The 26,634-nt window shown below is 39.8% G+C and overlaps 4 protein-coding genes across 5 annotated transcripts; all 4 read left to right on the top strand.

Annotated features, from left to right (window-relative positions):
• Nucleotides 1-4,340: 4,340 nt before the first annotated feature.
• On the top strand, nucleotides 4,341-8,314 carry LOC142946364 (ras-related protein Rab-11B-like). Its single transcript, XM_076087530.1, has 5 exons — nucleotides 4,341-4,489; nucleotides 5,534-5,729; nucleotides 5,826-6,019; nucleotides 6,319-6,399; nucleotides 6,638-8,314. The coding sequence occupies exons 1-5, from the start codon at nucleotides 4,450-4,452 to the stop codon at nucleotides 6,781-6,783; spliced, it is 657 nt and encodes a 218-aa protein (XP_075943645.1). The 5' UTR covers nucleotides 4,341-4,449; the 3' UTR covers nucleotides 6,784-8,314.
• Nucleotides 8,315-9,618: 1,304 nt separating this feature from the next.
• Nucleotides 9,619-15,759, top strand: marchf2 (membrane-associated ring finger (C3HC4) 2). Its single transcript, XM_076087529.1, has 5 exons — nucleotides 9,619-9,895; nucleotides 13,260-13,550; nucleotides 14,027-14,222; nucleotides 14,477-14,686; nucleotides 14,818-15,759. The coding sequence occupies exons 2-5, from the start codon at nucleotides 13,366-13,368 to the stop codon at nucleotides 14,974-14,976; spliced, it is 750 nt and encodes a 249-aa protein (XP_075943644.1). The 5' UTR covers nucleotides 9,619-9,895; nucleotides 13,260-13,365; the 3' UTR covers nucleotides 14,977-15,759.
• Nucleotides 15,760-16,678: 919 nt separating this feature from the next.
• LOC142946362 (E3 ubiquitin-protein ligase TRIM21-like) lies at nucleotides 16,679-20,261 on the top strand. Its single transcript, XM_076087528.1, has 2 exons — nucleotides 16,679-17,089; nucleotides 17,851-20,261. Exon 2 carries the CDS (start codon nucleotides 17,860-17,862, stop codon nucleotides 19,495-19,497), a length of 1,638 nt encoding a protein of 545 aa, XP_075943643.1. The 5' UTR covers nucleotides 16,679-17,089; nucleotides 17,851-17,859; the 3' UTR covers nucleotides 19,498-20,261.
• Nucleotides 20,262-22,890: 2,629 nt separating this feature from the next.
• LOC142946360 (E3 ubiquitin-protein ligase TRIM21-like) lies at nucleotides 22,891-25,967 on the top strand. Of its 2 annotated transcripts, none has more exons than XM_076087527.1 (2): nucleotides 22,891-23,327; nucleotides 24,083-25,967. In XM_076087527.1, the coding sequence occupies exon 2, from the start codon at nucleotides 24,092-24,094 to the stop codon at nucleotides 25,739-25,741; it is 1,650 nt and encodes a 549-aa protein (XP_075943642.1). In that variant the 5' UTR covers nucleotides 22,891-23,327; nucleotides 24,083-24,091; the 3' UTR covers nucleotides 25,742-25,967. The 2 variants fall into 2 exon arrangements, with proteins under 2 accessions (XP_075943642.1, XP_075943641.1); XM_076087526.1 differs by having other exon boundaries at nucleotides 22,895-23,284.
• Nucleotides 25,968-26,634: the final 667 nt, after the last annotated feature.

Below are 26,634 nucleotides of genomic sequence, written 5' to 3'. Positions count from 1 at the left end.
GAAGGCATCAATAGCAACACTGAGGCAGCAGACATTGTCGGCCATTATATCGTAGCCTTCACATCATTGCGATGTCTTCCAGTGTTGCCCCCTTTTTTCTCGGACAGATGCGCACAAATCATTCGTAACAATAGAAGTTATCATATTTTATTTTCCGTGGGAAACAAATCAACATATCAGTGACAGTTGCTACATCCGGTCGCCCCTCTCACCTCCTCACAATAACAAATCCACTGACTGGACATTTCAAACGTTTGTAGATGTAGAGCATCCGTCGTAGTATTTGCGCTCGATATCGTACCTGTTATCTGTATCGTTGAATGAACACAGTGCGTCGTTGCGGTGTTGACTTGGTGCGACGCGGCACGTTTGTAAATGGGGTTGAATGTTGTTTGCACTTATCAAGAGGACCTGAAGATGAACTATAGTGATAGAGGCCAAATAAACATGCATCGCGTTTATGTTCTGCTCACACAGGCTGATGTTTAGGCAGCGTTTCTTTCCTTTTTTTAGGATTATCAAGTGTGTGCGCGTGTGTGTGTGTGTGTGTGTGTGTGTGTTGGTGCAGTCAATCACAGTCATTGTAGGGTTAGTGTTTACTGTAGTCTCTCTGTGGCGGACATCTTAAGGACTCTCGAGTAAGACTTAAGTTAAAGTCCAAACAAACTGATTTTTTAAATAAACTTCAGAAACTGTATCTTCGGTCGGTCGGTCGGTGCGTTTCTGTGTGTGTTCGTGTGTACGGGAGGACGCATTGTTAAAGAATAATAAATAGAGATCAGATTGTTCCCATGACGTGTAGTGGCCAGTTTGTAATCAGTTTGCTGTTGTTCATCAGATGGAGACCATAGCAGCAATATTTTGTACAGTCTAGCTTTTATGTTCATTTTTATTGCCTTATTGAGACATTTTACGTGTAGGCCTATATATATAATTTTTTTTTCACTCGTGCTGTTGTATTTATTTTTTCTTTCTCATAGTTGTGCTCCTGAGAATGTGTACATAAAAGTATAAATACATATATAAAGATATACAAATATATTTTCCATTTGAATCGGAGAATATTATTTTTATTTGGTTTTATTTTTGCTGCTGGGCAAGAAAACGATTGCGATCGACATGATTTACTGTACCACCTTCTTCAGTGTGTTTATTGAGATGCAGCTGCTGTATATTTATGGTCTGTACACCACAGCTGTTTCTTGGTAACGTGTCCAGCATTGAGAGATCTGTGGGTTTTACTGTACATGCAAATCAATAAGGTTTCTTCCAGCTGTGTTGTGTACGTGTTTTCAAATCGCTGTGTGCCCTCATCCAATAAGGAGAGTCCTTTACAGAGACATAGCATGGTTAAAAAAAAAGAAAAAAAAGAATATGCATATCAGACATGTGTATTTATGTATATCTGTGTATATTCATCTATTTATACCTGAGGATAAATAGATGGCTGTGTGTGTGTGTGTGTGTGTGTGTGTGTGTGTGTGTGTGTTTGGACTCAATCAGAATGAATACAAAATAAAGCAGTTCTATGAATTGTTGTTCATGGAGATAATGTCCTATCATATTCTTTATTGATTCCTTGTTGAAATCAAGCAGCACCGACGCATTTCAGTTGTCGCGCATTAACTCCTGAGTTCACAAGTCATAAGGTCCATAAGAGTGTGTGGGTCCTTAGATTTCATGATTGAGTTTGACAAAATGTGCGAACAAAAGCCTTCAGTTTGACTGTAGTTTAGGGATCAAATAGCATAAAAGGTTTACACATCAAGTATGACATTCATATGGCTAGATTTATATGTAAAAAAGCAGAATTATATAATAGAAAATATAAGATCAATACCAAACAATGACCATAATACATTGTTTTACCATCACATGGTCACTGCTGTATGTGCTTTTAACTTTCTTCGGCATATTTGACACATTCTAGGACGGTTGTTTCTTCAGTTACAGCAAAGTGTGTATGTATATATATATATATATATATATATATTTTGTGGGATCAGAATAAGAATCTGTTTTCACATATCAGGAATTTGCTTTGGTGCATAACATAAATATCGTAAGCAAGAAAATTACAATCAAAAGTACAAAAAAAAACGTGTAACTGTACAGGAATGTGCTATGGCTAACAGTACGAAGTTTAAAAATAATATGTAAAACAGAGATAAAATTCTCAAAGATGTGAAATGTCATATAGACAGATTTGAAGACGTAAATGCAGCGTGTTTGTCTACGGCGTGCTGATTGGAGGGATGGCGGGTTTCAGCCATTCACCTTCTCAGTGGGGTGAAGCCATTCTGAACCCTTTAAGATAAAGTAACCATCAAGTGTCCATTCCTACCAGTAGAGGTGGAGGGTAAACTCATCCACAGATCAGACAACCAGCAGAGGAGGAATCGCAACTCCAGCCTTTATTTAAGGAATTCTGAAAAATAATCGCTTCATCAACAGTCGAGGTTGGACGACTCCACTCATGTAAAAGTGACAAGGAACTACTGGCCTCTCTATATAGTAACATATTACTTAGTCACTAACCTGCTTTAATAACAGTAGGATGACTGTATAGTTAGGGCCAGTTAGTAAAGTCCAACATAGTATAGCCTATTGTATTCTTTATTGTCACATACAGGCTTTGTAAATCGTTGAGTTGGATGTCGATGATCTGATTTGTCAAACTCATACAACCTTTTTTTGTTAAATTGTTCAAGTTCAAGTTCTTTATTTGTCGTTGGCAATGAAAATCCTAAATCTCAACAATGCTAATTAAATGTGTATTTAAAAAAAAGGTTAAAACAAAATGAGACTGAACATACAATTGTGCATGTCAAAATAAAAGATACAATATAACATAAAGAAAGGCAAATAAATAAATTCAATGTAAAGAGGAATGTATTAAATATAAATGTATAACGATAAGTATAAATATGTTCATACAGAGGTGTATCCAGTTGAAAAACAGTAAGTAAAGTTATATTAAAGGTGAATAATATCTCCAAGTGATGAGCAGAAGAGCTCAAGAGTCCAACAGTCTTATGATTGGATAATGTGATTGTGATGTCACTGATTCTGGTGATCTCTGCCTTTAATAAACATTGTGAAACAGTTGGTGTGGCATGCTCAAAAATATTATGTTGCTAAAGACTGGGATGTTGCTCAATCTGCAGGACACAGGGCGTCAGAGTTGGGAGGACATTTGTCTCGATGTGTTCAGAGCCGTTTAATGAGAGTCACGTCATCTGTTTACTCCAATGGATGAAGTTTAGTCTGAAAAAGACTACAGCCATGCTAGATGCTCTATGAGGCTTCACTTGGGCATGGGTTTATTTCTTTGAGCTAAATGCTAACTTTAATATACTAACATGTTAACAATTATGATGTGTAAATGCTGATGCTAAGTTGGTATAAGGTTTTCCTTGTTTACCATCTCAGTTAGCATGTTGACGTTTACCTCGAGTTTGTCATTTTGGCCGTCACCATCTTGTTTTTTTGCAACTAGAAGTCTAAGTACAACCAAACGCTGAAAAAATAGGCGACAAAGAAGGTTACAATTAACTTTTGTGAACTGAAAACACACGTTGAGATGGTTAAAGGTAAACAACAACTGAGGTAATAAATCAAGTGAGAAGTAGAGTCATTTTCTCAAAGACTTCTATACAATCCTATTTTTGCAACTAGAGGAGTCGCCCCCTGCTGGCTATTAGAAAGAATGCAAGTTTAAGGCACTTCCGCATTGACTTCACTTTTCAGAACCAGAGGTTGCTGCCTGGGTAACTGGTCATAAACCAAAATATTGGACAAGTTCATATTTGGACTCTATGATGAGGATTCATGTCTGTACAAAATTTCATGCAGATTTAAAGGCTGTACCAAGTGACCGACTCAGAGCCATGATGTTAGCATGGCTAAAAATAACAGAATCAACATTTTAAAAAACAGCAAGCAACACCAAAACATGTAGCTAATATTTGTTAATTGCAAAATGAAAACTCGTCTTCAAGTCATTATATGCTCCCCAAATTTCCAGGAATACTACCTAAATGTCGTTCTTTGCTCTTACACTTCTGGCAGGTCAGAAATGTGGTTGGTTTCTAGTACTACTTCTGTAGTTTTACTCCAATGGGCCTGTCAGTGTGCTGAGGCACTGAATGATTTATCAAAAGGAACTCTTTTGTTCTAGTAGTTGAACTTCCGTTGACGCGACTCTGCCTTTATACGACTCTGCGTGATGATTGGCTGCATTGTCAAAGAAAGCGGATGATTGGTTAATTTATGTGTCAATCAATATGACAACATCTCCTATTGGTCGACAGCCAGGTTCCTAAACTCACGTGCTCGGCCTCTTCATTTGAGGGCGGTGCCTACCTACTAGCTGCCGGGTAGGCTGGACTGTTGTTGTTGTTTGTGGGGAAAAGTACTTCAAAAAGTACAAAAACTACTCTTCTAAAAATGGGGACCCGAGATGACGAATACGACTATTTGTTCAAAGGTAAACTCTTCTTTAAAGGTGGATGATTGACAGCGTCTAAGTCCTCTTTGTGGAAGTTCGATGACAGCAGGACGAACTGAGGAAGTCCACTATTAAGCCAGCGTCAAAATGCTAAAGTTAGCTCTGCTAGTAGCATAGTGACAGTCGATAACATGAGCAAAACCTGTAATCAGTATTTTCAGTTAACATATCAGTGGGTAGTGCTAAAACACGTTGGTTGTAACGCGTCTTTTAGTAGTTGTAGACGTTCAACTCGGATGTCAGTTGACGCTCGTGAGCTAGCAGGCTAACGTTTAGGCAAATAAGTGGTTAGCTAAGTAAGCTAGCTAGCACGCTAACAGTGTAGCTACTCGGCCTCGTTAGAACCTCATCACTCGAGACGGTTTTTTACCAAGTTACGAAGACTGAAGTTTAAATATAACGACAGGCTATTCTACAGCCGCCTTCTGTCGTCTAAGACGGAATAATATGAATATAGATATTGCTTCACGTTATGAGTCATCTAACGTCTAAGCTAAAGACTACTTAACAGCTAGCTAGCTTACTTGCTGACATCGTCAAACAACGAGCATAACTGCTGCTCTTTATCATATTATTAGTTGTCCTTTACTTCAGTGATTCATAACCAGGGGTAAATATAACGTTACTTCTGGACTTAGGGAGTAACTACATTAAAGATTAAGTAACACAGCTAATTGAATTGTTGAAAATATATTGCCACATATTTGTGTTTAAGAGAAAAGTCAACACAAATTGCAGTAATTCTGACCTTTTTTTTGTATTTTTATTTACACAACAACCAATGAGCTACTTTAGAAAACGAAAAGAAAAAATGTAAATATAAATCATTCCTGGATTAATAAAAATAATAGTGTCTACTTTTATATAACTAATGGTGTTTAATAATATCTCCTTTTAAAATACACACAATTGCTATTTATCAGCACAGTAATAAAATATTGTCTGAAGGTGAAAAACATCTTGCAGTTTTTCAAATTACTGCAGGGCTGCTGTTTCAATTTCTTTGTGCCTTTTTGTTTCCAGTCGTGCTAATCGGAGACTCCGGAGTGGGGAAGAGTAACCTGCTGTCCCGTTTCACAAGAAATGAGTTCAACCTGGAGAGCAAGAGCACCATCGGGGTGGAGTTCGCCACCCGCAGCATCCAGGTGGACGGCAAGACGATAAAGGCTCAAATTTGGGACACAGCTGGACAAGAACGCTACAGAGCAATCACCTCAGCGTGAGTTATTTTCCCTCTGTGTATATTGATGCAAGTCTTCCCGTGGAATAAAGATGGTATAGTTACTGTATTCATCTGGTTTTATGCTCTCACCAGGTATTACCGGGGGGCAGTTGGAGCTCTCCTGGTTTACGACATCGCCAAGCACCTGACATACGAGAACATTGAGCGCTGGCTGAAGGAGCTGAGGGACCATGCCGACAACAACATCGTCATCATGCAGGTCGGGAACAAGAGCGACCTCCGCCACCTCAGGGCCGTGCCCACCGATGAGGCTCGAGCCTTCGCAGGTAATTAGGTTTTGCCTTTAGGGAAATGGATTTGCATTTAGAATACTCATGTAATTAAAGTAGAACTCAGTGTTGTTTCTGTTTAACAAATCTTCAGTTCAAGGGGAGAAGGGTAAAATGTATTAATAGATCTCATGAAACTACCCCAGTTGATTACTGTATGTAAATGAGGAATTATCTTCGGTAGGAGTCTGAGAGAAAACTAATTTAGAGAAAACTGCCTTTAAAGCTGTCCGTTGTTAACATTTTAAACTGCTTTAATGTGCAAAATATACTTTGTGTCCTCTTTTCCTGCTCAGAAAAGAACGCTATCTCATTTATTGAAACCTCCGCCTTGGACTCCACTAATGTAGAAGAAGCCTTTAAGAACATTCTCACAGGTAGGAAAACTGACAAACAAAATTAAGTTTAACTATTCATTTTTTGTTATCATTCTAAACACAGAACCAATTGTATTTTGTCTTTCATGACTGTTATGACTATAATTTGTTTGGATTTTTGTTTTATAGCTTCTTCAATCTTTGTATCGCATCTCCATGTTATGTCGTGTATAAGAAATTTCAAACAAATGGATCACTAACATGTATTTTTACTCATGGTCACTGTTTTCTCTCACAGAAATCTACCGTATTGTATCTCAGAAGCAAATATCGGACAGATCTGCACACGATGAGTCTCCGGGCAACAATGTAGTGGACATAAGTCTCCCCCCGACCACGGACGGCCAGAGAGGCAGCAAACTGCCCTGCTGCCAAAGCCTGTGACGCTCACGCGTTCTTCTCCCGGTTGACTTTCTGTCGGTCTTTTCATCTCTTCACCTCTGGTTTACTTCAGTTGTCGTGCTGCTGTCAGCATGATGCCCTCATGGGTTCAAAAGTCTGTGACACCGAGACATTCTTGTACTTGACATTCCTTTTTTTTTCTGTTTACTTCTTTGTTTGTTTTTTGTTCATTTTTCTTTCCTCTTAATTCTCCATTCTCAGAAGAACCTGTCTACAAGAATTTACGGCCTGTGATGGTCCGCAGAAGGACGGAGTGTAAAGCTCTTATGAAGTCGATCCTTAGTTAACTAGCCTTTATGGTCCTATTGAGCCGCTCCTGTTGAAGGAATGGTGAGGGATCAGTAAACCCGTGTGTCAGCGCTTCAAGTGGTTTGTTTCCTTTTTTTCCTCAGCTTGCAATGATACAGACTCTTGCCATAATCTGCTGCTACAGTGGAATCCCAATTTCATGTCTGGTTGACCTGATTCTGCCTGTCACGCAGTGCGGGTGTAGAAGAGATGAGAAGAAGGTACCGCTGGAGTATTGATGTGTCCTCTGCTCCGTCTGGATTTTCTATTTGCCTCCTTTTGATTCTAATTTTCCTCTTCGGGCCCCGTGTCCACTGTGGCATGAAATTAGCATGAGCCAGAGACCAGACTGGCTGTGACTGTCTGACTTATTATGGGCAAGTGTGACAGAAATGAAGTGAATTTATTTGTCTGCGTGTGTTAATTTTGGTGCACAGGGATACCAATGTAGACGGATGCAATCTTATCAGTTTTGGGTTTTCTTATTAAGCGTGTTCAAGGCTGCTAAAGTTGCATTTCATTGCTGTATTTGGCAAACCAATCTACACTATTTGCTAAAGATCTGTAATGCAAAATAGCTAAATTAATGTTATAAATTGTGTGTGTGTGTGTGTGTGAGATTTATTATTTGTGTGATAATCGTATCAGTCTGGATCGAAGTTGGCTGAGGTCAAAATGTTCTTTTAACAAGCTGTCTGGAAAATGAAAATCTCTTTTGCACTTATGTCCAATCATTTCAGAGGAACAAATCACCATTTTTATAACTCCAACATCACTTCCCTGTTGGTTGTAAAGGAAGCTGTTGGTTGAAAAGACAAAGAGCACTATATGTGGTGTTCATTGTCCTCACATGTACTTACTCACCCTTTTGTTTTCTTTTGAATATGACATCTGTTAAAGGGAAGTGTGTAATCTGAGAACATTTAAACGGTAAATACACCAATATGAAATACTCCCTTCATGTAACACTTTCACTCCAGCCAGCTGGGAAAGTGGAACTGAAATTTAGAAATGCAAATTGTTTGTGTGCTTGGCTGAAATGCCTCTTATTCACTCATCTGTGAGAAATGCTTTCACGCGTTTATTGATTTGATGTATTTACGTCTTATGATATTTGACATTTCTTAAAAAATATGTAATGGCAGAAAACTTGTTTTTGTTCATTTGCATTACATAGAAAATACTGAAGCTTAAATAAACCTGGTTCACATGAACATGCACTGTAGGAGACGGACTTATTTTTGGATGCATTACTCAACGCTGTTTCCACCACACTGTTGTTTAGCAACTTAGGTGTCAACTGATGGGCGGTCGTCCTGTCGGAGGAAGCGCTTGTGCAAAGAGCATAAAGGCTGCAGCTGCATTCAAGTACATTTGACAGGCTGCCTTTTAACATGGACACGCATGACTACTGGGTGCTCATACACGGGATGAAACGTAGCTTTACAGCATATAATCAATGCCCTTGTGTACTTGGTTTTAGAATTCTTCATCCTCATTCAAACTAATATTGTCACTATGAATGCATTTAAGTTTAAAAAGAACTTGACAAACTTTAAAAATTTGTCAAAATGCATATTGCTTATTCAATCAATCCAACATGGTCGGTATTTATAGAAATGGTTTGATAAGGAGCTCGCCATGATTAAGAAGTAATATTAACTATGTAGTTGTTCGACCTGCTACTTCCATGACTGTAATAATAAAATCTGTCAGAATTTTCTTTCTCTTTGAAAGACTTCCAGGGAAATTCACAGTATTTATTTTAAATTTTAAATTAATAAAAAACTCTTGATCAAATGTATCCTAAATGCTAAAATTAAAAGAGGCCTTTTGGCCCAATTGGATCCATCAATGTTCTTCATTTCAGTAAATTAGAAATGATTAAATGCACACTGTGTGAGTCAGTGGTTTCATTTTTTAAATAGAATTTAGTAGAAACGTTGCCGTTCCAGAGTGTTTTTTTATTGTACCTTTTAATAATAAACTTCGTTTAACAGCTTTCATACAAGACAAGCAGCTCAAAGGGTTTTACATTTTAAAAAATAATAAAAACAGGAAACAAATTTGTATGAAAAATAAAACGGTTAAAGATAAAGTGAAAGCAAGCAATTTGAAAGATCAACTAATAATCCTGCTGCTCAGATTAGCCAATAAAACACATGTAGCGAGAAGACTAATTGTTTCTGCGATTAAAATAAAGATTGTTTTCGTTATTTGTAAAATACATTTGTACCCACTGTTATTGTCATATAATAAAACATTATGTAGGCAGTATATACATTACATGCCACTATTTTTGTGTATGTATGTGTAAAACATGTTAAAAAAAATCAAATAAACTGCAATAAAAAATGCACCAATAAAAACAGCTTTAAAATAAATACTTTAAAGAAATCATATGTTTCTCAGTCAGGTCTGTTTACTTATTCTGGTATTGTTGCGCGTGAGATGTTTTTTTGGTGATCGCCCCTCCCTTCAACAAACTTGTTGTTATCCTCAATCTGAACCATATGGTCTCGTCCGCTTTGTGTGTTTTGCACTCCTCTGCCTCGTCTCCACCGCAGCAGACAGCTGATGAAGAGCCTCTGGTGGTTTATTTACAGCTCTGTGAAACCGGAAGCCTGGCCTGCTAAGCTAAGCTAAGTTAGCACAGAGTTAGCATATCATTAGCTAGCGAGTGAGCACTTTGACCAGCGCTGTTTATTCACACACAACAGCTAAAAATGAAACGAGAGGTGAACACGGGGATATCGTGGCGGTAGTGGCTTCTGAAGTGAAACACTTTTAAAGAAGAAGACACCGGGTGAGTAGACATTTTTAACGCATTTATTTATTTATTTAGGTTAGCAGCTAGCTAGCTACTGACAGCTGGAAGCTAGCAAACAACACATCTGTAACAGTCGCCAAATGATTACGTAGCTATATTTACTGGACAATGAAATATGATTTTGATGGATAATGTCTGCTAATAAATATGTAAATGTGTCCCTGTAACATATAACGTTAGCTAGCTACACAAAGCTAATGTATGCCGCCACGTCAATGTGTTATTGTTTTTGACATGATCATCATAATAATCGATGAGGTCATCCTTCGACACTTTTATGTACTTTTACTTACTGTTTTATAACTGTTTACATCTTTGTTTATATGCATGTTAATGTACTAAGTGCATCTACTTGTACTTTACTTGTGTATTTCCTTATTATGCTACTTCTACTCTTACCACATCTCAGAGGGACATATTGTTTTTTATGGCACTAGCTGATACTACATCTCTCTGAACTTCAGTTAGTTACTTGCATATTTTGATTATTAATAAAAAACAAAATCAACAAATAAATTATGATGTTGCCACTATTATATGTTAAACTACCCAGCAACATATAAAATAATTACAATGAACTGTACAGCATTAAATTATTATAATCCAATGATAACATATATTGTATACCATTCTGCATAATGAGTACTTTGACTTTTGATACTTTTAGTTTATTTAATGCTAATACTTTTGTGCTTTTACACAAGTAAGATTTTGAATGCAGGACTGTTACTTCTAACTGCATATTTATACACTGTGGTATTTCTACTTTTACTGAAGTAAAAGATCTGTGTACCTTTCCCACCACTGTTTATACTTATCATTTACTACATTCCTGTTTATTCATTTTCAAATACTGTCTAATTAATATCACTTTGTTTTATATTTTGGTTGGTATATTTTAACCTACACTATTTTATGTTTAGATTCTCTGCTTCTGTGATCTTTATGTATTTGTTTCATACACATTTATTGGCGTTGTTGGAGAGAGGCGGAGACTTTATATTTTATTTGCCAACGACTGCAGCTTCTCTGTTATTGTTGTGCTTGTGATAAAAAACAATCCTGTTCCAGACAAACGTCTGGGTCACAGAGGTTAACATCTGGATTAGTCACATTAGCTTTAAACAGTGGAAATGACTTTAGTCTGTCAGTAGTAAATGCATCATGGCATAATATATATCTGCACGTATTAACTGATTAACGCAGTATATTAAAATGTGCATCAGGTTAAAGTCACATTCACATGTACAACATGACGCGTGAGGCTTAAAAATCACACGAATGAATGTGTTCTCAACTGATCAGAGTTGTACATGTTGTTATCTTATTTTTGGGGGCTTCCCTTTTGTTTATCTGGGTCAGGGATTGTGTCTCTTAATCGTGCCCCACTGAAACACTGAAACTGTTTGCCATTGCTTTGAATGGGTTTTTTGATGGGCATTTTTGGGTTTAACAATCCAAGTGTGAGCAGGATTACATGAGATTTGAGATTTGTTGCACAGCTAATGTTACATCTACAGTTTTATGGTCTGCATATGTAATATAACAGATACGATTATATTATTTCAGTTCTCTTTAAAAGTTGTTGAAAATAACTAGAATATAATAAAAATCTGAAATGTTCCAGTAATCAATCGATACAGTTGAAACATCACTTCTCTGACTCGGTGTCTACAAAGACTGAACATTATTTTCTTCACAAGCACAGTAATTATTTCAGGTCTTTTTTGTGGATTTAATGAGATCAGAAGTTGTTGCGTTAAAATGATTGTAGAGTGTAAATTCTTGTATTAATTATTCATAAGGAGATCAAATAAAGACACAAAATCCTGTCAATTTAACACAAGAATTTCTGCACCATCTGCCCAGTTAAACCTCCCGTTTAAAATCAACACAACAACAACAGTGTAGAGTAAATAGGATTATATATTGTATTAGATTGGGTTTAATGCTATCGTTAAATAGTGAGGCCACAGTTCTTCTAGTCTGGTATGAAGCGGATCAAATGCAGGCTCAGTGTGTGAACTCCGTCTTGTGTCGTATACAAGATGTTTGTGCTTAAGTGACACGATGGAATGTCGTTGTTTGCCATCATTGAAACCGTGAAAAAGCAGAGAAGCTCATCATTTAGGAAAGAAAAGGAAAGAAGCTGCTTCAATACCGACGCTACACACGTGTCAGACGTACTTTTTAGTTTCATAGCGTGGGTCATGTAATAACTAATAACTGTATTTATTGTCTTGACAGAACGCAGATTAATCCATTGGGCATTGGTCTGTTACTGTGGGAGAATTTCTAGACAGCAAGACGAATGACTGCAGTCTGTAGCAAATTCAGCATTTGTCTTCCGTCCGGGGGGGGGGGGGGGGTATCTGAGGGGAGACAGCTGTTTATCAGTCTGCTGCACATCACACTCGTGGCCTCTGACGAACACACTTGCTTTTTATAATGGATTAGCAGATGCTGTGGGCAAACTGACCCTCCTCCAAACAGACGGCTTTCTTGTGAATGACACGGTGTCGTTGTAGGTAACCTTAGTTACTTTCACATGTCAGGAAGTGAATTATGAAGCACACTCTCAGATGAGCAATGTCAGCACATGCAGCTAAGTTTACCGAGAGATAAGACTCTATTATCCTCTATTATCCTAGTCTTTTATTGGGACTGTAACAGTGTTGATAATATGACTGTTGGGAACGACTTTTATTGCTTTCAAGCAATATTTAATTTCACTCATGTTGAAGAGCTGAACAGGATATTGTTACATTTAGATGTAATGCAGCTTTAAAGGGAAATTTGTATTTTTCAACCTGGACCTTTTTTTCTCATGTATTTGTGTCAAAGAGACTAACTTTGAGTGACAGCGCTGCAGACAGCAGCTAAGCCGCTAAACTGGCTGCAATGTAATCGTATCGGGCAATTCTGCACCGTCAATGCACGTCTGTTGTTGTTGTTGTTGTTGTTGTTGTTGTTGTTGTTGTTGTTGTTGTTGTTCAGCACTTGTGGCCTACATGTAGGATGTGACGATTGGTCTTTGTGGTATTTGTCCCTCCCCTTCATCCATTGTGACTGGATAACAGTGACCAGTGTTAGGTTTGTCCATTCTGGGCTTCTGTAGAAACATGGCGGTGCTATATGGCGGACTCGGTGAAGAGGACCTGCTCCCTATTTATGAAGGGCTAATTCAAAGCTTTGGAAAACACAACAACCCTTAAATATAGTTATGACTATTGTATTCCTTTCCTGCTAAAAGATCCCTCAACATGCTACACACTGGCCCTTTAAGTAAAAGTACTAAAAGCCATTAATGCTGAATCTCTCTCTCTTTCTTTGCTTGTAGAAACTAACCATCACCAACCTGTGGAGAGCAGAGTTTGCACAACCTCCGCCTCTGACCCTTTTTCACCTCCACCTGTATTCGGCCAGTGTTTTGGCACACCTCCACCATGACGACGGGGGGCTGTTGCCACCTGCCTGGCTCTCTGTGTGACTGCGCGAGCAGCCCCGGTGTGTGGAAGAGAGTGGAGGAGGCCGGCGGCGGTGACGGGTGTCAGGCGCTCTACGTCACCCAGGTCACCGCCATAGATGGACGGTTGCTCTCGTCTGTTCTCAAACCCATGAGCACACAAAGGTAAGACTCGCACTCATGTTGTCAGCAGAGACGTCCTGTGTGGTGAATCAACATGAACAGAAATATGCAGGACAAGCAGGCCATCACTCGTTTTATTATTTACACCAGATTTTACTTACAACAGTAACATTTTGCTCATGTTATATATGTATTTATTGAATTGTATTTTTGAGTTTTACTTCTTCTTTTACGTCTTTTTTTGTGGATGTAGTTGTGTATTTATCATAGCCTCCCTATTGTGAGTAATATGATCACATGATTCAGGTTTCCGATGTCACACCTGTGTTCTGCTGAAGCAAACGTTGAATGCGTTGCTTTCTCTTCCACTTGCAGAAATTGCTTAAATGTGTCAGTTTATTCTGAGCTGGTCCACTCTTGAGTATCTTTGACGTGCTGCAAGCCCCGTCTGCACTTTAGCATCATAACTGCATTTTAAACCGTTTCCCTTTTTTCTAATATCTTTGCCTTTGTCTCAGCGATGGTCCCATCTGCCGCATTTGCCACGAAGGAGGCAGCAGTGAGGGTCTCCTGTCCCCGTGCCACTGCACAGGCACCCTGGGCACGGTGCACAAGAGCTGCCTGGAGAGGTGGCTGTCGTCGTCCAACACCAGCTACTGTGAGCTCTGCCACACGGAGTTCAGCATCGAGCGCCGACCGAGGCCTCTCACAGAGGTAACAAAAGGTCAATGCCCTTTGCCTCGTCTGCATCAATCTTTCTGCTTGTCTTTTTAGTATTCTACAGGGGTTTTGCTGCTGTTTGTGAATGACTGTGCATATGTAAAGAAGAAGTAGCTGTTTGTTCCTCATCTTTCAGCTTGCTTGCTACTAAACTCTTCTTGAGATCTCTCTTCTCCCTTGCTGCACTGTCTCATGTAAATGTTCTCCCCCCTCCTCTGTTTTTCTGTCTCCTTCTTCTTATTCCACAGTGGCTGCGGGACCCCGGCCCTCGTAATGAGAAGAGGACGCTGTTCTGCGACATGGTGTGCTTCCTGTTCATCACGCCTCTAGCAGCCATTTCAGGCTGGCTGTGCCTGAAGGGCGCTCAGGACCATCTCCAGCTGGGCAGCTGGCTGCAGGCCGTGGGCCTCATCGCCCTCACCATCGCCCTCTTCACCATCTATGTCCTGTGGACCCTGGTAAAAATGAGACTGCAGCACTAGTAGTAATGCACGTTTGCACGTTTTTCAAATTGCCAGCTAATTTGTCTTAAACGTGACTCATCATTGACCTCCTATTCCCGTCTTCTCCTACCTGGTTGTCTGTGCAGGTGTCTTTCCGCTACCACTGTCAGCTGTACTCCGAGTGGAGACGGACAAATCAGAAAGTACGTCTGCTCATCCCTGAAGCCGAGGAGTCCAACTCTTCCCAGCATTCCTTGCTCTCTGCCAAACTGATGAAGAAGTCTGCCAATGAGAGTATAGTATGAGACCAAATTGGAGATGGTTGATGAGGATGATATGTGCAGGGGCTGATTGTCGCCTGCCAGCCAGCCTTTAAAAACAAAAGAGAGTCTTTGCCCCATCAGTACTTAATTCACATCACTTTTTAAAAAGAAATCTGTCCCTCTGTGGGTGCAGAAATCAGCACATTCTGGGTGCTCACGCGAAGCTTACAAGCTTATGAGTCATTTGATCATCCGTGTGTTTACCGTCATGAACAAGGCTTTACACCAAGTATCGCGACCTATTGGGGCACTGAGTATTTGAGGCAATGTAAAGACAAACAACTGAGTTTAGGTCAATGCAGAAGATGTCTGACCGCTATGACAGTTCATTTTATAGCTTTTGTACAAAGTTGCCTACAAAGTATGCAACACTGCTTCTTCTGTGGCTCCCTGCAGATCCTCATATCCAAAGAGTTTCTAAGTGTTATTACTCTTTAACCATAATGTAATACTTACTTTGTACACATAGTTACATTTCAAAATCCAGAAAGGGATTTTAAATCATTGCTTTCTCTGTAAATGTTACTTCTGTTGTGTGATGTTGTCTTAACATTTTTTTGTAATCTGTTTTTGGGAGGGTGGGTATGTTGATATGTATTATTTGTAGTTTATGTTGCAATTCTTTAGTACTCACATTTTTTAAATGCTACAATGTTTATGGTGTGCTCTGGAAAAAAAACAACGAAAGATGTCTTCACCAAAATACTGGGACCTGCAATCAGCCGAGAAGTGTTTGCAAAGCAAATAAAACGTTGTGATAAATTATGGGTGAACGTGAATTCGGGTGATTTTGTTTTTTTGTTTACATGATTGTGTTGATGATGATCCCTATGTGCCTTTTCACGATTTTGTGCCTCCTCGATTCCTTTCCTCGCCTCCTCGAGCTGCAGTTTGGGATATTGGGACGTCCTACAAGATTGAGCGCTGAGATCGATTTCCGGGTCACAAGCCGGAGGAGCGAGGAATCAAGGAATCAAGGAGGCAGAAAATTGGGGAATGTTTGTTTGTTCTCTGCTCAGTACTACTGCTCATGTGAAGAACAGGGGCGGAGCCAGACGTTGTAAACACTCGTCATAAACACTCCTTGTAACCTATTTTTCATTTACTATTTTATCTACATCCCCAGTAATAGAACTTATGCTTTTGCGGGTCCAGTCAGAGAGACTCGAGGGGAAATGAAACACAGTTGGAGGTGTGTGTGGTCTAGCTTCAGCATCACAGTATAGATGCAACGATATGGCTGTTTAGATCATCCTCTTAGTCCACAGAGGATGAGACGTCATTACTGTAAGTCTGTTGTGGACCACAGCTGTGTGCATGTTCCCATTAATCCCGAAGAAAAACAAATATGCTGCAGTTTTGCTCCTGGAGAGACTTGTCCCGTCCACTGCATTTGGAAAACAAAAGCAGCTTATTTAGAGAAACACTAGTTCAAAATGTTCCATATTATGCTGGTGAGCAAACGGTCACTCTCTGCTCTCCAGGAAGGAAATAAAAGAGTAAATGTTTGAATATGTGTGTGAGTTATTTTATTGGTACCCGGATATTGCCTCTGGAAATACTCTTGTTCCAGATTTAGGACATTTTCCAGTTTTTTTCATTTTTGTTATATATTATACTTTTTTGACTTTTTTCAACATGCTATACTATTTTATTATTATTGTAATTTTATTTATACATTTATTTAACCAGGTAAATTAATATAGCCAAGACAGCAGCAATAGAATGTTTAAAAAAATACACACAAACCTTTAAAATATGTAAATAAAAAAACATACAGTATGTCAGATTTAACGTTTAAAACACACACACACACACACACACACACAAAAGCAAGGAAAAAATGAATAAGAAGGAAAAACTCAAACAGGGTGTTCCTCAAAGAGGCAGTAAAAGCTCATTCACAGAGCTTCACTGAGAGGAGCAGCAACTGTGAAAGAGGAGAGCTGCTGAGCCACTTCTCCTGAAGAGAAAGTGAAAGTTAGTCTGAGCGACAGCAGAGCTGCAGTCGAGACAAGTCTCTCTGTTTCTCTCTAAAGAAACATTCAACTGAATCCAGCAGCTTCTTCTCAACAACAGTCTCTGACAAACTCTGGTGAGTACACTGTTCTACAGAGAAACTCAATATCTGGTAAAAAGTGAGTTCAAACCAGGATCCATACCAAAGAACAAAGTAGCAGCAGATAAACTAGGCCTGCTAGAAGCTAACTAGCCTAGCTGCTGCTCCCTTTGGATTGTCCAAACACAGAGAACAGCATCTGATTTAATGTGTGGATGTATTTATTGAGTATAGAGGAACAACGTTGATGTTTTATAACTTACATAACTTGTTATGTACTTTGGTAAATATCCTTGAACTGTAAACCCTTTCCTCTAAACGTCTCTGTCTCTGTAGTTCCTGCTGTCTGTCTCTGTGAGGAAGTTCAGCTGATAATATTTACTGTGTTTCAACTCAAACACTTCAGCTCGACTCAGACAGGAAGTTCAACTCAAACTCAAACTGAGGTCCAAATATGTCACAGTAAATAGTAATATGTTCAATATTAAAGTGGAATTAAAAATGTTTAGGCTCCTTACAAATTATATAAATTCACTCTAATAACAATATATAAGCAGCAGGGTAGCAGTATTATTATTTAATATGTGATGTGACTAATGGAGCACTCTGTGTTTTTAAATTATATTTTGTGATCACCTCTCTAAAGTACTCAAACCCTCTTCTGTAGTGGTTCCTCTGCAGTAGGTTTACGATGATGGCACACACACAGAGACCCACAGAGTGTAAACAATACCTGACACACTGTTGCTGCTGCTAAAGATAGAATAACAGTTTTGTTTTTTCACACTTGTCCTCAGAGTGTAGATATGTCTGCTGCCAGCTGTCTGCTGACTGAAGATCAGTTTCTGTGCTCCATCTGTCTGGATGTGTTCACTGATCCAGTCAGCATACCATGTGGACACAACTTCTGTAAAGCCTGCATCACTGAACACTGGAACGTTAATGTCCCCTATCAGTGTCCCAACTGTAACAAGCTTTTATACACCAGACCTGAGCTGCAGGTCAACACTTTCATCTCTGAGATGGCTGCTCAGTTCAGACAGTCGGCTCAACAGAAAGCCAGCAGCTCAGAGCAACAAGCCGCCAAACCAGGAGAAGTTCCCTGTGACGTCTGCACTGGAACCAAACTGAAGGCCCTGAAGTCCTGCCTGGTGTGTCTGGTCTCCTACTGTGAGACTCACCTGGAGCCTCATCTGACAATGTCAGGTCTGAAAAGACATCAGCTGATCGACCCTGTGGAGAACCTGGAAGGCAGGATGTGTACGAAGCACGATAAACAGCTGGACCTGTTCTGTAAGACCGACCAGATGTGTGTCTGCATGCTCTGCACTTATTCAGACCACAAGACACATGATGTTGTTCCTCTGGAAGAAGAATATGAAGGAAAGAAAGCCGAGCTGGGGAAGACTGAGACTGAAATCCAGCAGATGATCCAGAAGAGACGAGTGAAGATTCAGGAGATCAAACACTCAGTGGAGCTCAGTGAGGAAGATGCAGACAGAGAGATAGCAGAAGGTGTTCAGGTCTTCACCGCTCTGAAGGAGTCTGTTGAGAGAAGCCAGGCCGAGCTCATCGACATGATCAAAGAGAAGCAGAGAAAGACAGAGGAACAGGCTGAAGGCTTCATCAAAGAGCTGGAACAGGAAATCTCTGAGCTGAAGAAGAGAAGCACTGAGGTGGAGCAGCTCTCACGCTCTGAAGACCACCTCCACCTCCTCCAGAGCTTCAGGACCCTGAACACTGCTCCACCCACCAAGGACTGGACAGGAGTCAGAGTCAGTCCACCTTCATATGAGGGGACTGTGGTGAGAGCTGTGAATCAGCTGGAGGAGACGCTCAGTAAACCGATGAAGAAGCTGTTTGAGGCCGAGCTGAAGAGGGTCCAGCAGTCTGCAGTGGATGTGACACTTGATGCTGATACAGCAAATCCATGGCTCATCCTGTCTGATGATGGAAAACAAGTTAAAACTGGTGATGTAAGGAAGAATCTTCCAGGCAATCCAGAGAGATTTGATACTTGTGCTATTGTTTTAGCAAAGCAGAGTTTCTCTTCAGGAAGATTTTACTACGAGGTTCAGATTAAAGGGAAGACTGACTGGAATTTAGGAGTGGTCAGAGAGTCGGTCAACAGGAAGGAAAACATCCCACTGACTCCTCAGAAAGGTTACTGGATGATATGTTTGAGGAATAAGAATGAGTACAAAGCTCTTGCTGACCCTTCAGTCCTTCTCTCTCTGAAGTCTCAGCCTGAGAAGGTGGGGGTGTTTGTGGATTTTGAGGAGGGTCTGGTCTCCTTCTATGACGTTGATGCTGCAGCTCTTATCTACTCCTTTACTGGCTGCTGCTTTACTGAGAAACTCTACCCATTCTTTAGTCCATGTAATAATGATGGTGGTAAAAACTCTGCTCCTCTGATCATCTCTCCTGTCAATCACACTGAGTAGAACAAACACTTGATCTTCTACAGGGAGACGCTTTCATTTAATGTAACAAATCTATATTATTGGTGATTTACGGTGTAAACATTATTGATTCTTCACATTATGATCGATGGGTTTTTTCTATTTGTCTGTAAATGTATTTCTACTACTCCAACACACAGATTTTAATGTAGAAAATGAATCAACAAAATCGAATAATAAAATATTCAGCTACTGTGACCCTAGAAGAAACGTTTATCGTGTTATTTGTATTTAATACAGTCGTCCTCTCTGCAGACTGTTTTAGAGCCGGAACAAAGTGAACAAATCCTCAACAGAATAAAAACAAAGAAACTTTTAATTTGTATTTTACATTTAGTCAAGTACTGTATTTAAGTACAATTTTGAGACTTTATTTGTGTATTTGCACTTTGTTACTTTTACTGTACTACATCTCAGAGGTACATATTGTACTTTTTACTTCAATACATCTCAGAGGCAGATATTGTACTTACATTTTTAAAACTATGACCTTTTTTAACACTTTTTTCAACATGCTATACTTTGACTTTTTTATGACATTTATGACATACGGGTTGTCTTTTAATCACAACGTTGCGGTTGATCCCCAGCTTCTCCTGTCTGCATGTCCAAGTGTCCATGAGCAAGACACTGAACCTCAAGCAGCTCCACAACCCACCGCTCTAAACCTGCTGCGGATCGGTTAGATGCAGAGATCTAATTCCATGTATGTGGCGATTGCAATAAAGTTTTAGAACATGACTTCATATGATTTACTATACTGGACTTTTTTTTGTACTTTTTATGACAAAGTTTGAAAATAACATCCAGCTTAAAGTTGCATTTCAATTATCCGTATCATTGAGTTTCCTTACTCAACCTGAAGCTGCCCAATGAAAGCATCAAACATGTGAAGCTTCAGGTTGTAGTGAGACACAAATACTATGTTGGGTAGTTGACAATTAACGAGTTACTACAGCTGTCAGATAAATGTAGTATTCATTTATTTTATTTTCAGTAAGAAAATCAAATCAACAGTTTACTTTTGTCAAGAATTTTATTGGAAATTTTTACAGTTTTTAAATGTAAAGTAAAACAATGACAGCTTAAGCCAAATATTCTCCAATAAATACCTAAAGAGGACATTTTTGGCATGATAACTTATCTGATGACAGAATGAAGTTGGAGGAACCACGCTGTAAAACGCACAACACTGCTTCACCAGGTTGGAGTAACTGCCTGTAGTTTATTTACACAGCACCATCTAGTGGTAACCATTGAAATGTTCTTCACAACCTTCCTGTACACCACAGAGTTTCAGTTCAATCAAACTTAGTTTCTCAGGCTTCATTAAGACAGAGACGACGGCCCTGTTCCTGCATCGACTCCACGGACCGAGTGACATAAAGGCTTCTTAAAGTTTTAATTCATGGCAAAACAAGAGAAGAGCACGAGTGAGTTCAAAGGTTCTATATAAAACAGAATTCTAGGAGCAACAGGAACAGAAAGTGCACAGGTGATGTGATGTCGAGGTGGATAGGTGGAGGTCGGGGGTCGTGGCGTTGAGCGTCACAGGCTCTGGCAGCACTGGAGTTTGTTGCCTTTCTGTCCGTCAGTGGTCGGGGGGACACTTATGTCCACCACGTTGTTGCCCGGAGACTCATCGTGAGCAGATCGGTCCGCTATCTGCTTCTGCGACACGATGCGGTAGATTTCTGCAGAGGGAAAGTCATGAAAAACACAGCGACGCTCTTGATTTCTTTAAACTCTTTATAAATAGTTTAATCTGTGTGAGCTGAGGCACTGCTGGGCACATGCTCAGTTGTAGGAAAATAAAAACGTTGCAGTCCCATATTAAAACATTAAGCTGACTGTACAGATTAAAGTATTTCATTTTTCAGACAGGGACAGATATATTTGCTGTTTTTTTACGTTAATTCAATGTCAGATGAATCCTTCAGAGATCTGTGCTGACAAACTAGTTGTTTGCTCTTTGATTAGATAAATATGTAAAAAAATAAATAAATACATGTCATAGTATGCCATACAAAATGTCATAAAAAAGTCATAAAAAATGTAAAAAGTTCATATAAAATATCTTTAAAAAAAGAGTCACATTTAAAGTCACATTATAATTCAGTTGTGGTCCTTGATAGTGATCGGTACGTACAGACGTACAAATAACCAGAAAACATGATGCTTTGTCAAAGAATGTCATAAAACTCATAACAAAAGTTGTGAAAGAAATATGGCACACAAAAATAAAACCTCATAGTGTAGCATGTCATAAAACAGTCTTAGTATGTCATATAAACGTCGTTGTGTAGTAGTTTAGTAGGACATACAAATGTCACAACATCATCAGAGTCATACTTTGGCATGTCATGAAGAAGTCATGGTACGGTATCACATACTAAATGTTTAGCGGGACGTATGGACCAAATGTGGAGAAATTCCCTCCGGGCGTTGCTGAGGTTTAGCATTAACAAGGATGTGACTGACGGCACCAAAATCAGTTCGTCCATTAGTGCACAAAACTTCACTCTAAGTGTTCCCGAAATATCACGAGAATGTGACGGACTTTGACCTTTGATTAACAAAATGTCATCAGTTCATCCTGGAGTCCAGCGGTGGACATTTGTGCCAAATTTGAAAGAAATTCGCTCAAGCTGTTGATGAGAAAGAGACGGATGTAAGGAGACAGAATGCGTCCGAGTCGGTGAAAGCCGTGGTCATTAAGAGTCATACAAGAGTCACAGTTACAGCTCCTCTTTCAGTTTGTGTGCACGCAGTTTGGCAACAGAAGTACGGCGGAGTGCAAGAGTTGTCAAGCTATGCAAGGGCACTAACCACCGACACATATGATGTAGGAAAACAAAGATTTGAAATCCGGGACCGTCTACATTCATTTCAAGACGGCTCAGGTTGTATTTCTTGTACTACGAGCAACTACGGGCGCATTCGGCAGGAAGTCTCAATCTAGCACGGTCACTCATTAAACTGAAACACCTGTTGCTCTGAAACGATCGCGATCCTGTCTCAGAATTCAGTAGAACTTGAGTCTGCTGTTGGATTATCGACTGATAACTGAACATGCAGAAACCAGACATTTAGATGCTGCTAATAGTTTTAATTTAATATTTAAAGCTTGCTAACTCGTCGGGACGGATGGGACAAAACATCACTTCTGTTGCCAACATGCTCACGCATATTTCTGATGACGTCGGCTGTAAAAAGGTGTAAAAAGTGAAAATAATGTGGCATAAAAATTTCATTTAAAAAAGTCATACAAATCCCATATAAAATGTCATAAAAAGTCACATATAAAATGGATAAACACACAGCTTTATAACTGCAGCAAATTGTTATTATTATTTAACCAGGTAAATTAATCTAGCCAAGACAGCAGCAACAGAATGTTTAAAAAAATACACACAAACCTTTAAAATGTGTAAATAAAAAAACATACAGTATTTCAGATTTAACGTTTAAAACACACACAAAAAAAAAACAAGGAAAAAATGAATAAGAAGGAAAAAGTCAAACTCATGTCTGAATGTCGGAGTATTCCTCAAAGAGGCAGTAAAAGCTCACTCACAGAGCTTCACTGAGAGGAGCAGCAACTGTGAAAGAGGAGAGCTGCTGAGCCACTTCTCCTGAAGAGAAAGTGAAAGTTAGTCTGAGCGACAGCAGAGCTGCAGTCGAGACAAGTCTCTCTGTTTCTCTCTAAAGAAACATTCAACTGAATCCAGCAGCTTCTTCTCAACAACAGAGTCTCTGACAAACTCTGGTGAGTTCACTGTTCTACAGGGAAACTCAATATCTGGTAAAAAGTGAGTTCAAACCAGGATCCATAACAAAGAACAAAGTAGCAGCAGATAAACTAGGCCTGCTAGAAGCTAACTAGCCTAGCTGCTGCTCCCTTTGGATTGTCCAAACACAGAGAACAGCATCTGATTTAATGTGTGGATGTATTTATTGAGTATAGAGGAACAACGTTGATGTTTTATAACTTACATAACTTGTTATGTACTTTGGTAAATATCCTTGAACTGTAAACCCTTTCCTCTAAACGTCTCTGTCTCTGTAGTTCCTGCTGTCTGTCTCTGTGAGGAAGTTCAGCTGATAATATTTACTGTGTTTCAACTCAAACACTTCAGCTCGACTCAGACAGGAAGTTCAACTCAAACTCAAACTGAGGTCCAAATATGTCACAGTAAATAGTAATATGTTCAATATTAAAGTGGAATTAAAAATGTTTAGGCTCCTTACAAATTATATAAATTCACTCTAATAACAATATATAAGCAGCAGGGTAGCAGTGTTATTATTTAATATGTGATGTGATGGTAATGGAGGATCACTGTGTTTTTAAATTATATTTTGTGATCACCTCTCTAAAGTACTCAAACCCTCTTCTGTAGTGGTTCCTCTACAGTAGGTTTACGATGATGGCACACACACACACACACACACACACACACACACACACACACACAGAGACCCACAGAGTGTAAACAATACCTGACACGCTGTTGCTGCTGCTAAAGATATAATAACAGTTTTGTTTTTTCACACTTGTCCTCAGAGTGTAGATATGTCTGCTGCCAGCTGTCTGCTGACTGAAGATCAGTTTCTGTGCTCCATCTGTCTGGATGTGTTCACTGATCCAGTCAGCACACCATGTGGACACAACTTCTGTAACGCCTGCATCACTCAACACTGGAACGTTAATGTCCCCTATCAGTGTCCCAACTGTAACAAGCTTTTCTACACCAGACCTGAGCTGCAGGTCAACACTTTCATCTCTGAGATGGCTGCTCAGTTCAGACAGTCGGCTCAACAGAAAGCCAGCAGCTCAGAGCAACAAGCCGCCAAACCAGGAGAAGTTCCCTGTGACGTCTGCACTGGAACCAAACTGAAGGCCCTGAAGTCCTGCCTGGTGTGTCTGGTCTCCTACTGTGAGACTCACCTGGAGCCTCATCTGACAATGTCAGGTCTGAAAAGACATCAGCTGATCGACCCTGTGGAGAACCTGGAAGGCAGGATGTGTACGAAGCACGATAAACAGCTGGACCTGTTCTGTAAGACCGACCAGATGTGTGTCTGCATTCTCTGCACTTATTCAGACCACAAGACACATGATGTTGTTCCTCTGGAAGAAGAATATGAAGGAAAGAAAGCCGAGCTGGGGAAGACTGAGACTGAAATCCAGCAGATGATCCAGAAGAGACGAGTGAAGATTCAGGAGATCAAACACTCAGTGGAGCTCAGTGAGGAAGATGCAGACAGAGAGATAGCAGAAGGTGTTCAGGTCTTCACCGCTCTGAAGGAGTCTGTTGAGAGAAGCCAGGCCGAGCTCATCGACACGATCAAAGAGAAGCAGAGAAAGACAGAGAAACAGGCTGAAGGCTTCATCAAAGAGCTGGAACAGGAAATCTCTGAGCTGAAGAAGAGAAGCACTGAGGTGGAGCAGCTCTCACGCTCTGAAGACCACCTCCACCTCCTCCACCTCCTCCAGAGCTTCAGGACCCTGACCACTGCTCCACCCACCAAGGACTGGACAGGAGTCAGAGTCAGTCCACCTTCATATGAGGGGACTGTGGTGAGAGCTGTGAATCAGCTGGAGGAGACGCTCAGTAAACAGATGAAGAAGCTGCTCACTGAGGCCGAGCTGAAGAGGGTCCAGCAGTCTGCAGTGGATGTGACACTTGATCCTGATACAGCAAATCCTGAACTCATCCTGTCTGATGATGGAAAACAAGTTAAACATGGTGATGTAAGGAAGAATCTTCCAGACAATCCAGAGAGATTTGATACTTGTGTTAATGTCTTAGCAAAGCAGAGTTTCTCTTCAGGAAGATTTTACTATGAGGTTCAGGTTAAAGGGAAACCTAAATGGGAGTTAGGAGTGGTCAGAGAGTCGGTCAACAGGAAGGGAAACATCCCACTGACTCCTCAGAAAGGTTACTGGATGATATGGTTGAGGAATAAGAATGAGTACAAAGCTCTTGCTAACCCTTCAGTCCGTCTCTCTCTGAAGTCTCAGCCTGAGAAGGTGGGGGTGTTTGTGGATTATGAGGAGGGTCTGGTCTCCTTCTATGATGTTGATGCTGCAGCTCTTATCTACTCCTTTACTGGCTGCTGCTTCACTGAGAAACTCTACCCATTCTTTAGTCCATGTAATAATGATGGTGGTAAAAACTCTGCTCCTCTGATCATCTCTTCTGTCAATCACACTGAGTAGAACAAACACTTGATCTTCTACAGAGAGACGCTTTCATTTAATGTAACAAATCTATATTATTGGTGATTTACGTTGTAAACATTATTGATTCTTCACATTATGATCGATGTTTTTTCTGTTTGTCTATAAATGTATTTCTACTACTCCAACACACAGATTTTAATGTAGAAAATGAATCAACAAAATCTAATAATAAAATATTCAGCTACTGTGACCCTAGAAGAAACGTTTATCGTGTTATTTGTATTTAATACAGTCGTCCTCTCTGCAGACTGTTTTAGAGCCGGAACAAAGTGAACAAATCCTCAACAGAATAAAAACAAAGAAACTTTTAACTTAATTTGTCTTTTACATTTAGTCAAGTACTGTATTTAAGTACAATTTTGAGACTTTATTTGTGTATTTGCACTTTGTTACTTTTGCTGTACTACATCTTAGAGGTACATATTGTACTTTTTACTCTACTGCATCTTAGAGGTACATATTGTACTTTTTACTCTACTACATCTCAGAGGTACATATTGTACTTTTTACTCGACTACATCTCAGAGGTACATATTGTACTTTTTACTCTCCTGTACACCACAGAGTTTCAGTTCAATCAAACTTACAGTTTCTCAGGCTTCATTAAGACAGAGACGACGGCCCTGTTCCTGCATCGACTCCACGGACCGAGTGACATAAAGGCTTCTTAAAGTTTTAATTCATGGCAAAACAAGAGAAGAGCACGAGTGAGTTCAAAGGTTCTATATAAAACAGAATTCTAGGAGCAACAGGAACAGAAAGTGCACAGGTGATGTGATGTCGAGGTGGATAGGTGGAGGTCGGGGGTCGTGGCGTTGAGCGTCACAGGCTCTGGCAGCACTGGAGTTTGTTGCCTTTCTGTCCGTCAG

Source organism: Anarhichas minor, unplaced genomic scaffold, assembly GCF_050575085.1.
Source record: "Anarhichas minor isolate MPS153535 unplaced genomic scaffold, ASM5057508v1 ptg000010l, whole genome shotgun sequence".
NCBI lineage: Eukaryota > Metazoa > Chordata > Actinopteri > Perciformes > Anarhichadidae > Anarhichas > Anarhichas minor.
This window is presented reverse-complemented; position numbering and strand designations above follow the sequence as displayed.

Coding starts and splice junctions, on each gene's coding strand:
- LOC142946364 (XM_076087530.1), top strand. CDS start 4,450: ATGGGGACCCGAGATGACGAATACGACTATTTGTTCAAAG. Junction 4,490..5,533: donor ATACGACTATTTGTTCAAAG/GTAAACTCTTCT, acceptor TTTTGTTTCCAG/TCGTGCTAATCGGAGACTCC. Junction 6,020..6,318: donor TGAGGCTCGAGCCTTCGCAG/GTAATTAGGTTT, acceptor TTTCCTGCTCAG/AAAAGAACGCTATCTCATTT.
- marchf2 (XM_076087529.1), top strand. CDS start 13,366: ATGACGACGGGGGGCTGTTGCCACCTGCCTGGCTCTCTGTGTGACTGC. Junction 14,223..14,476: donor GACCGAGGCCTCTCACAGAG/GTAACAAAAGGT, acceptor CTTATTCCACAG/TGGCTGCGGGACCCCGGCCC. Junction 14,687..14,817: donor TCTATGTCCTGTGGACCCTG/GTAAAAATGAGA, acceptor TTGTCTGTGCAG/GTGTCTTTCCGCTACCACTG.
- LOC142946362 (XM_076087528.1), top strand. CDS start 17,860: ATGTCTGCTGCCAGCTGTCTGCTGACTGAAGATCAGTTTCTGTGCTCC.
- LOC142946360 (XM_076087527.1), top strand. CDS start 24,092: ATGTCTGCTGCCAGCTGTCTGCTGACTGAAGATCAGTTTCTGTGCTCC.